The sequence below is a fragment of the Eublepharis macularius genome, chromosome 1, assembly GCF_028583425.1.
Source record: "Eublepharis macularius isolate TG4126 chromosome 1, MPM_Emac_v1.0, whole genome shotgun sequence".
In the NCBI taxonomy this organism is placed as follows: domain Eukaryota; kingdom Metazoa; phylum Chordata; class Lepidosauria; order Squamata; family Eublepharidae; genus Eublepharis; species Eublepharis macularius.
This window is the reverse complement of record NC_072790.1, coordinates 238,819,662-238,831,202: the sequence shown is the minus strand read 5'-3', so window position 1 is coordinate 238,831,202 and position 11,541 is coordinate 238,819,662. Positions and strand designations below refer to the sequence as shown.

General features: G+C 49.3%; 1 protein-coding gene across 1 annotated transcript in view; it reads left to right on the top strand.

Annotated features, from left to right (window-relative positions):
* Positions 1-6,297: 6,297 nt before the first annotated feature.
* Positions 6,298-11,541, top strand: part of DCST1 (DC-STAMP domain containing 1) — a 30,602-nt gene continuing 25,358 nt past the window's right edge. Inside the window, exons 1-5 of the mRNA XM_054973256.1 lie at positions 6,298-6,361; positions 6,515-6,643; positions 8,605-8,744; positions 8,950-9,127; positions 10,620-10,763. Coding sequence (XP_054829231.1) covers positions 6,313-6,361; positions 6,515-6,643; positions 8,605-8,744; positions 8,950-9,127; positions 10,620-10,763 — 640 coding nt within the window. The 5' untranslated portion in view covers positions 6,298-6,312. The remainder of the gene's footprint in view (positions 6,362-6,514; positions 6,644-8,604; positions 8,745-8,949; positions 9,128-10,619; positions 10,764-11,541) is intronic.

The following is an 11,541-nucleotide window of genomic DNA, read 5'->3' as shown; positions in this document are numbered from 1 at the left end:
GGCCGCTACAGCAGCTTTGAATGGGCTTCGTTGCCTCTGCCCCAGAAAGCAGGGCAGGGGCTGTATGAAAGAGAGGGTGCTCAAAATCAAGGAGGGATCGTGGCTCCTGAAATGAGGATGGTTTGCAGTGATGGCTAGAGAGAGAGGGAGGGAAAGACCACACGGTATGGAGCAGTTATGAGGGGCAGAAAAGAGTTTTAGTCAGCCTGTGCTTCCTCATGCAAACGCCATGTTCTATCAATACTGTGGACCTCAAAAGCCGGTAAATTCCAGTTTTTGCTAAGCCCCGCCCATATTCTATCATGCCTCACCATTAACCACACCCAGATTCTATCCTGGCTCCGCCTCTGACCTACAAGAATCTTTCTGGTTCTCACTCATGGAGGTGTTTTTCCATCTTCTGAGCACGGAGAAGGCATCACTGGGGCAGGTAGTTGTGAATTTCCTGCATTGTGCAGGGGGTTGGGCTAGATGACCCTAGAGATCCCTTCCAACCTTATGATTCGATAATTCCAACAATACGTGGCACGCTGATTTTTTAAAATTGAAAGTTAGCAGCATGGACGAGGAATTTCTCTTGACCTGTCGGAATGTATTTAATTTTTAAAGTGTGTTTTGATATTTGACATGGCAAAAAGAGGAGAGATCTCTTTTCAGCTTCAACTCAAACTTAACCAAGAATGCATTCTCTTAATCCCTGAGCCAACCTAGAAAAGAACGAAGTCTGAGAGAGAAGCCACAACATCCCCCATAGCATCCTTTGCAGAATGAGATGGTAACCATCTTATCTATCCAGTACATTTTATCACACTGTTCTTCCAAGGAGCAGTCTGCGTTCTCCCAAAGAACCCTGTAAGCAGGGGTCATTTCGTAGAAAAAGAGCTGGAGGAACTCGTTAGCATAACTCATTAGCATAACTCATAGCATAACTCATTAGCATATGCTACGCCCCCTGACATCACCTATCCTGGCTGTTTTGGACCCAATCCTGGCCATTCAGGGCTGAAATTGGGCCCAAAATGGCAAAAAGGGGCTGAAAATGGCTGAAAAGGGGCCCCAAATGGTCAGGACCGGGCCGCTGCTGAGCGGGAGAGTGACCCAGCACCCATCAGAGGCCCAATCCAGGCCATTTTGGCTCCAATCCAGGCTGAAACGGGCCCAAAATGGTCGAGAGTCAGGTGGGCGGGGCCACCTGACATGTGACCTCTTTGGGGAACTGCCGGAACTGCGTTCCTGCGTGTTCCCCCTCAAAATGAGCCCTGCTTGTAAGGTAGGTTAGGCTGGAGGAGAGAAACTTGTCCAAAGTCACCCAGAATTAGGGTAGCCAGTCCTCCTGTGGGCCCCAAGTGGGCCGATTCTTTAAAAATCAGCCCAGCACAAAGCACTAGAACATTCCTGTGGCCTGCAGAATGATGTCACTCCTGGAAGTGACATCATCACATAGGCGCCAGGGGCGGAGTCACTAAAGGTGAGTGCCAAGTCATCCCCTCTTCCTCAAGGAGGGTAAGGGAACCTGGCAACCCTCGCCAGAATGTTTCATACCAAAGTGGGGATTGGAACCCAGACCTTAGTCTGATACCCTAACCGCTACTCTTTACCACACTGGCTGTCAGACCCTATAGAAACTGGATTATGATGTCACAGAGACCTAGTTCTCTGAGAGGTGGTAATGCTGTGTGGAGGCTGCACCACTTCAGATCGCAGGCGGGAGCCCATGAGGGTTTAAAAAAATCTCTGACACAAGAAAACCCTCCCATGTAGAAAACTAGCACGTTAGCGCCCATGCTAAGTTACAATCCTCCCTAAGGAAATTGTTTTCTATGTACAGGGAAACGGTTGGTAAGGAGGCCCAAGCAATAGGGTGAGCTGCCACCTGCAGTCTGAGGTGGTACGGCCTTGCCACAGGCTTACTGCCTCAATGAGAACGAGGCCAATGAGGCCAGGTTCTGAAAGAGGCCTTGTCCTGATGTTAGAAGCTGCAGGGAGAAATGGGGCGTCGCATCTCCAAAGGGAAGTACCAAAGGGTTGGAAAGGGCCCCTGGAAAAAGCCCCCCAATACGTGTGAGTCTCACCTTTGTTTTCTGATGGAGATCAGGCCCCACCTGGAGTATCATGTGCAGTTCTGGAGGCCTCACTTCAAAAAGGATGTGGGCAAATTGGAATGGGTGCAACCAGTACGATCAGGGGCCTGGAGACCAAGCCCTGTGAGGAAAGACTGAGGGACCTGGGAACATTCAATGTGGAGAAGAGGAGGCTGAGGGGAGACAGGATTGCTCTCTTGACGTATTTAAAAGGCTGTCACTTAGGGGAGGGAAGGGAGCTGTTCCTGTTGGGAGGGGATCAGAAAAAAACCTCACCCCAATTTCCACTGAAATGTTAATATATTCTGCCCATTCCCATCTCATGGAATGTTTTTGGTTGGGGTTGAGCTATTTGGGTGCTGCCCAAATGTATTGTTATTGATTGATTTTGATTTTGATTTTGGTTCCACCCTCCCCGCACAGGCATTGTATCTCACAATTTTAATGCTGTTTTTATTGTAATTTATTTATTTATGTTGTAATCCCCTCTGAGCGCATTTACGGGGAGAGTGTCAGGGACTGCCAATTTAGATCTCGGTAACTTCACTGCACGAGTCCACGGAGACACGAGTTAAAGCTTTATTGAGAATCTAATAGTACAGCGATACAGACATTTCTTGTCAGGAATAACTTTTCCCTCCCCCTACTAGGCATATTAAACCCTTCAAGCACAACCTACTCTACTTTAACCCCACCCCCCTTTAGCTAGGTTCCCACCCAGGGCTTTTTTTCAGCTGGAACGCGGTGGAATGGAGGTCCGGAACCTCTTGAAAATGGTCACATGGCCGGAGGCCCCGCCCCCTGATCTCCAGACAAAGGGGACTTTAGATTGTCCTCTGCCCCAGCGACATGGGCAATCTAAACTCCCCTCTGTCTGGAGATCAGGGGGCGGGGCCACCGGCCATGTGACCATTTTCGCCAAGGGCGATTTAAACTTTAAAAAACTCCCTCTCTTGTTCCAGCTGACCCAAAGTGACATCATTGTGTGGTCCTGGGAGCGTGCGCACACTTTGTGCGTGCACATGTGGTACCAGGGGCACCACCTCCCTCCAGGAGTTGCCCTCTGTGCGAGCAACCCACTGAGTTCCACCACCTCTTTTCCCAGAAAAAAGCTCTGTTCCCACCTTTGCAGCAACAGAAAGTAAAGTGAAAGAAAGTAGGATTGTTATGACTAGGAATCCCGTCCTTCTCAAGCCATCCTGCCACGTCTCCTTGGCAACGCTGATAACCGCACTCCTTCTCAGCTTCACACAGCTTCCTCAAGCCGCTTCCTCAGCAAATTGAATACACAGAGAAAAAGCACTCTCTGTCCCAAGGGACAGAGAAAAAGCACTCTCAAAGTATGTCACAGAAGATCCTAATAGCACCTCAAAGTATATCACAGAAGATCAGGTCTGCAGCCCGTCAGTGAACCCCAAGCCCCCAGAGTACGGCAGGGGCTACGACCCTGACAGAGAGCAGATAAAAAAATCTAATAATAAAATAATAACAGAAGATAGGACTCGAAACAATGGGTTAAAACTACAGAAGGGAAGGTAACAGCTGGACATTAGGAAAAACTTCTTCACGTTAAGAGTAATTCAGCTGTGGAATCGGCTGCCGAGGGGTGTGGTGGGTCCCCCCTCATTGGCAGTCTTCAAGGAGCGGCTGGACAAACACTTGTCAGCAAGGGTCATTTTGTAGAAAAAGAGCAGGAGGAACTCATTAGCATAACTCATTAGCATATGCCATGCCCCTTGCCAGCACTGGAAGTGTGTCATTAGCATAGCTGATTTGCATATGCCACACCCCCTGACATCGCCAATCCTGGCAGTTTTGGACCCAATCCTGGCCATTCAGGGCTGAAATTGGGCCCAAAATTGCAAAAAGGGGCTGAAAATGGCTGGAAAAGGACCCCAAATGGTCAGGATCGGGCTGCTGCTGAGCGGGAGTGACCCAGCACCCGTCAGAGGCCTGATCCAAGCCATTTTGGCCCCAATCCAGGCCGAAATGGGCCCAACATGGCTGAGAGCCAGGTGGGTGGGGCCACCTGTCATGTGACCTCTTTGGGGAACTGCTGGAACTGCATTCCTGCGTGTTCCCCCTCGAAATGAGCCCTGCTTGTCGGGGATGCTTTAGGCTGTTCCTGCATTGGACAGGGGTTGGACTAGATGGTCTATAAGGCTCCTTCCAGCTCTTGGATTCTATGATTCTATGATCAAACTCTGTGTGGAGGAGAACAGGCCGACATAAGGGAGGGCCTTACTTCTTTGCTCAGTGAGTAATTACTCATTGCCAGTGGATGTAGTGGTGGCCACAACAAGCATAGATTGCTTGAAGAGAGAATTAGAATAATGCACAGAGGAGAGGTCCGTGGCTATTTGCCGTGGCGACTAAAGAGAGCCTCCACAGCCAGAGGCAGTCAACCTTTGAAAGCCAGCAATAGGAGATAGCCTCAGGGGAAGGCCTCGGTCTCTGTGCCCAGTTTATTGGCCCTCCAAGGTGACTGTCTGACCACTGTGTGAAACAGGATGGTGAGAGAGACGGAGTCTTCTTCTGTTCTTACGGGATATACAAATGTTGTTCAACATTTTATCCTTTCACAGCTCTCAAACACTTCCTGGGCGTCCTGCTGCCTCGCTTCTGCACCCGGTTCCTGTGGAGCCAACCGGAGGAATTCAGACTCACCAAGTTTTTTCTGGGGGCTGGAATTGGAAGCTTATTTGCTCTGGGTGAGTCGGCTGGATGCCAGAGTGGTGGGGAGGAGAATGTGTGTCAAATCTGGGTGCTGTTGGGAAGCTGGGAGCCTGCATTGGAATGGAGTCCACAGCAGGATTAGAATGGAGTCCACGGGGGGGGGGATCTCTGTTTCTGTTTGGAAGGTTGAGAGTGCCCTCAAGCCACAGTTGATGTATGGCACCCCCTAGCAGGGTTTTCATGGCAAGAGACTAAGAGAGGTACTTTGCCTGCCTCTGCAACGCTGGTCTTCGTTGGAGGTCTCCCATCCAATTACTGACCAAGGCCAACCCTGCTTAGCTTCTCAGCTTTGACTAGATCAGGCTCACCTGAGCTGCCCTGTATAAAAATAATAATATCTGCCCTGAGCCTGCTTGCGGGGAGGGCGGAATATAAATACGATAAAATAAATAAAAAATAAAAAATAAAATAACAGAAGTGCCAATGGTGCTTGGGCATTAGAGAAGCAAAACCCTTGACTGAAGTCTGAAAAGACCAAGGGAAGGAAAAGAGAGAATATTTTTCGATATGAGTTGTTTCAACTGTGAATTGTTTTGATTTGTTTTGTTGTTTTAAAACCACGTCAGGAGCTGTTGTGACTGTCAATAAGTCTCGAAATACAATCATTTCCCCTCTGTCATTCCTTGCCTTTATTGATGAGTTTGCTTGAGTTTATTGCTGATTGTTTTTATTGCCAATTTTGCCGATTGTCTTAATTGCTGATTTTGCTTCTGTTTTCCTACTGATTTTGCCGCCAGGTGTTTGATGCTTTCTCATTTAATGATCAAAATCAGTCTCAGGAGCCCATGTATGAAGGGTATGGGATACTAAGCTTTTCAATCCTGAGGGAGGGGCCATAGCTCAGTGTTAAAACATCCTGTTGGCATGCAGAAGGTCCCAGGTTCAATCCCCAGCACCTCTCGTTAAAAGGACCAGGTGGTAGGTGATGTGAAAGACCTCCACCTGAGACCCTGGAGAGCAGCTGCCAGTCTGAATAGACGATACTGACCTTGATGGACTCAAGGTCTGATTCGTTATAAGGCAGCTTCGAGTGTTCATATGACTATTATTCAGGGCTTTTTTTCAGCAGGAATGCAGTGGAATGGAGTTCCGGAACCTCTTGAAAATGGTCACATGGGTGGTGGCCCCGCCCCCTGATCTCCAGACAGAGGGGAGTTGAGATTGCACTGAGCGGCGCAGAGGGCAATCTAAACTCCCTTCTGTCTGGAGATCAGGGGGCGGGGCCACCAGCCATGTGGCCAGGATTGGGTCCAAAACAGCCAGGCTAGGTGAGGTCAGGGGGTGTGACATATGCAAATCAGTTATGCTAATGACACACTTCCGGTGATGGCAAGGGGCGTGGCATATGCTAATGAGTTATGCTAATGAGTCCGTGTAGCTCTTTTTCTACGAAATGACCCCTGTTTATAGGTATAACAGTAAAACTGCAGACAGCACGCACACACATAAGTGCTGATTTTGGTTTCTAGTCCTCTCTCAGATCCTGATTTTCCCAATGAGCATCACCGAAGACCACAAGATCCAGCTGATGTACAGCATGGCGGGTGAGAACAGGGTCAAGCCGGGAGGTGGGGATGAGGGAGGCTGTCCTGGAGGAGTTTGGCATGGGACCAAACTGTGAAAGGAGGCTGGAGGAAGAAGGGCTCAGAGGTCCGGCAGCCCACCCTCAATTCTGACTGCCTCCTCCATCTTTCTAGGTGTGGGCGCTCTGGGATGGGGCACCTCCCCGCATTTCCGCTGCGCCAGCCTCCTTGTGGTACCCAAATTTCTGGGCAAAGAGGGACGGCTCTACGTGCTCACCTACGTGCTGGCGAGCATCTACGATGGTACGAGAAACACCCATTGTTGAGGAAGACCTCCCCTCCCTGATTTTTACAGCTCCCATTTTGACCCTCGGGGTGAGCCCCTCTCACTTTGCCACCCTGGTCGCATGTCCACATTCGCTCCTAAAATAAGACTGCAAAAAGTGTAATCTCAGCAACCTGCGCCAAGGTTGCAAATGTCCTGATGGCACACTGTTGATTTTGAGGAAGGTCTGTAGAAGACACAGAAGGTCTCAGCCGCTAGGATTTTTCGATGGCACAGCAGCTGCCTTGGCATGTGTTATTTCTGCAGGCGTTACCAAAACGCTTCTAAGTAAAACCTCGACGCCACCAGGACTAGAAACTTGTGGTTTGAAATATCCCTTGAGATTCCCAGGAAACTGCCTTCCAAATTCTGTTCTGGGGTGGAATTGAAGCAAGGCCTGTCTGTATTCTTCTTAATCCCTTCAAAACTGCCCTATCTTGTTCTTGAGCAGGGCTAGGCCAAGGATTTTTGCTGCTTTGGGCAAACTATGACTTCCAACTTATAATGAAACGTTAACTGGCTCGTTCTAAAGGCTGTGCAATCTTAAGTTTGCGTATCTGGAAGTAAATCCCATTGAACGTGGTGGGACTTACTTCTGAGTAGCCATGGTAGGCATGCATAGCAGGAATGCTGATTCAGCTCCATGTCTTCCCTTGCTCTTTTCTACTGTATGGGCCACGAATCCTTTTAAAATTATATTAGCTGCTCATCTCTCTGGCTTTCGTGAGCCACAGCTCCCTTCTTCAGAAGTGATATGAAGAAGGAAGTTGTGACTCACAAAAGCTCATACCCTGCCACAAATTTTGTTAGTTGTATAGGTGCTACCGGACTCTTTCTCTTTTCTACTGCTAACACTAACTACCCAGACTAACACAGCTACCCATCTTGGCCGATACAGTAATTCAGGCTTCAGGGTATGTTTTGATCTCTGGCTTGGCCAGTGGTCTCCTTGCAGAACCTGTGGCAGGTTTACCAAGCCCCGGAACTTAGAGTGGCCCATCTCTGGGTTGGGAGGGCTAGAAATCTCCCAGAATTACAGCTGATCTCCACTCTACAGAGATCAGTTCTCCTGAAGAAAAGGCCTGCTCTGAAGGGTGGACTATGGCATTATGGGAGCCAGTCTGGTGTAGTGATTGAGAGTGGCAGGACTCTAATCTAGAGAGCTGGGTTTGATTCCCCACTTCTCTGCTTGAAGCCAGCTGGGTGACCTTGGGTCAGTCACAGCTCTCTCAGAGCTCTCTCAGCCCCGCCCACCTCACAGGGTGATTGTTGTGAGGATAATAATAGCACACTTTGTAAACCACTTTGAGTGGGCCTTAAGTTGTCCTGAAGAGCGGCATATAAATCAAATGTTGTTGTTGTTGTTATACCCTGTTAGGGTTGCCAGGTCCCCCTAACCGCCAGTGGGAGGTTGGAGGCCTGGCACCTCCCTCTTTGTTGACCTTCTTCTGTGTGCACTCTGCATGTGCTCCTGGCCTGCGCGATGACATCACTTCCAGGAAGTGACGTCATCGTGCAGGGGATGTGCTGCCCTGGGAGTACTCTGGGGCTCCGCAGGGTCTGAATTGGGCCACTGAGGAGCGTGGGAGCGCTGTGCTCCACAGTGGCCTAATTCAGGCTGAATTGAGCATGCTCCCCCCACATCAGCCAGGTAAACCGGTTCTGCAATTGAGCGTGCTCCCCCCGTCAGCCAGGTAAGCAGGGGCGGGGGGGTGGAAGGTGGGAGAGGGGGATCCCCTGTCCCCTAGCGGGGGACTAGCAACCTTATACCCTGCTGAGGTCCCTCCCCTCCCCAAACCCTTCCCTCACTGAGGCCCAAGCTCCACCCCCAAATCTCCATGTGGCAACTCTGGGGCTGCAGCCACAGAGGGTGTGTGTGTGCAGAAGCAGGGACCATTTCCTCTTGAGTGGAAACCGCTGAACTCTCCACTCCCTCCAGGCCCCGTGGCCAACGTCCGACACAATCTGGGCGAAGTGGTGCGATCCATCAGTTGCACAGTGGAGCTGCAGATTGAAAACGCCAAGCGCACCTGGAAGGTGTCGACGGCCCCGCTGCGCAAGGTGCTCACAGACATAGTGGTGAGTCTGGAGGAGGTAGAAGTCACGGACAGAGTGCCATGTGGAGGGGAATGGGTTCGAGCAGCAGATAGATGCCAAACTGACGTGCCAATTCTGTTGAATGTATCGGGGCTTCTGTCACACACCACTACATCACACTGTCCTTGTACGATCATGTCCTGAGGTACCCTTTGTTCTCCTCATTCTGACATTGTTTCTGTGGCAGAGGAACGGGAAGACCTTGAGAAAAGAAACCCAAGAAGTCTCACGTTCCTTCTCCGCCCTGAATGAGCAAGTGGCCAGCAAGTCGGGTTACAACGTGCGCTCGGTGAGGGAGGAGGGTGAGAAACGCAAGGCTTCCACTCAGGAGCTCTACGAGATGAAAACCCGAATGCGCTGCTCATGTGAGTAGGTATAGAATAATAATAATATAATAATAACATTTGATTTATATACTGCCCTTCAGGACAACTTAACGCCCACTCAGAGTGGTTATTCCCACAACAAAACGCCCTGTGAGGAGGGTGGGGCTGAGAGAGCTCTGAGAGAGCTGTGACTAGCCCAAGGTCACCCAGGAGGCTACAAGCGGAAGAGTGGGGAATCAAACCTGGTTCTCCAGATTAGAGTCCTGCCGTTCTTAACCACAACACCAAGAAGATTTCCCTCTGGGGAAGTGGGGCAGACCATCAGTCATGAGGGCCCAGTGTGAAAGAAGCTGTTATCTTGGCTGCACTTCCTAAACCCTGCAACTATTTATTTTCCTTTACTTCATTTATAGTCCACCATTCTCACTGACTCTCAAGGCAGATTACAAAATATAAAAACCAGTTCAAGCAGCTGCAGCAAAGACTTCCAATAAGCAAAGCGGTAGGACAGAGATAACGTGTCTGTCTTTTGATGGGTGGCTGCCTGGACTGTGCTCCAGAAAATCTGGCCAGGGCTTTGTAGAGAACCAGAAGGGGGAGACAAAGAGACACTTCTACAGGGTAGCAAATCTGTTATGCCACATCAGAGAAAGAGAGCTTCAGCCAAGGAGCATCGCTTTTAACTAAATAGAAAAGAGTCCAGTAGCACCTTTAAGACTAACCAACTTTATTGTAGCATAAGCTTCCGAGAACCACAGCTCTCCTCGTCAGATGCTTGGAGGGTATGAAGGAAGTAGCCAGAGATATATAGGTGGTGAGGGGAAGGTGGAGAGGGTGCAGGGAGTGAGGGCCACGTAAATGCAAATCAGTTGCAAAAGTCATGAAAGAGGTGGAGTGCACAATCCAGGCTGGGTGTGACCCCCCCCTTCCCTCCGTTGCTGAATCTGAATGGAATGCCTGAAAGGCAGTTACTTCTGGTAAGAAGATAACCAAAATCATCCAGAGTCTTTTATTTACACATACACACACAAAATTGTGCCCTCCCAACTGCTGAGGGGTAACCTCCGAGCCTTGATAGGTTCTTCTATACAGCATTTTCCTAACAACTAGGGCCTGTTGAGGAGACAGTTGGGAAATGTGAAAATTCCATAGGCTCCGGGCTCCCGTTATAGGCCAGTGTTACCCAACCAGGATTTGTGGAACCCTGTGGTTCCTCAGGATATTACTGAGGGTTCAGCAAGAAATTGTGGAATAAATAAATTTTAAAAAATTGAAAATGCCATGAAAAATCCCAAATACCCCTCAAAATATCTCAGTTACTAAGGTTACGTAAGCTGACGTATATACATATTCACACCCACAAAACATCAACTTTTTCTGAATGTTTTCAAAGGTGGGGCTTCCTCGGGATTTGAAACATTAATTTAGGGGTTCCTCCATGGCAAAAAGTTTGGGGGAAAACTGCTTTAAGCCAAGCCTACAGGAGCCAGACTCAGAGCTTTATTAAAGACAGGAATCTTCTTTCCTCTAGACATAATAGACGAGTCCATCAAGCGCTGCCAGGCCTGGTTCGACGCCAGGCACAAGGCCTGCATGAAGAAGATCGCAGTACCCGTCATCAACCACCTGCTCTGCATTCCCATGAAGTTCAGCTTCCTTTGCCACCTTGCCAAGAGTGAGTCACTGCCAAGGACGAAAGAAGCTGTTGTCCTTCCAGGAGGGGTTGGCCACATGGCTGATTTCAAGCGATTGGCGCTGTTCATTACTTAGCAAAAGGAAGAAAGGAAGCTCCGTGGGTCATGGAGGCCAGGAACGTCTCTGCTCTTGTTTGTAGTTTAATGGTGTGGAATACGAGAATATGTGCAGCTTCAAAACGGGGCGAATAACTCCCCCTCCTTTCCTTTTCCTTTCAAGCTCCTTTGATCCGATGATCTCGAGCAGTGGGTAGGGAGTCTTTATTTCTTTAAGGAGAACATGGTGGAGAGACACTTGGCCACGGCCAGCGTAATTCTCGGGTCTCTATCTACCAGCAGATAGGGAATTATATTATCTTTTAATACGGTAAGAGGTAATTTAGTTAAAATAGGGGCAATCCGTAATTCGTGATGAAAGTTATAATGAGGACATTCCAATATCATACGGGAAAGAATGTCAGCCTTTTTTCAAATCACATTGGCAGTGTCTGTCCGAATAAGGCAAATTACAGTATCTCCCGTGTAGGGTAGCATTCAGGCGTGCGAGCATGAATGCTTTACAGTAGCAAGGAACTGTTAGATATTTAGTATAGGCTGGAATGGTTGGAGGGGGGAGGGAGAGGCAGAGGGGGCAGGAGGGCCAGAAAAACGGCTTGGGGGGGGGAAGGCAGGAACCTCTCCCCGCCCCATGCGGCAGCCCAATACCGAATTGGGCTCCTGTAGATCTTTAAAATGCTGTTTCCTGCAAGTGATGTGTGG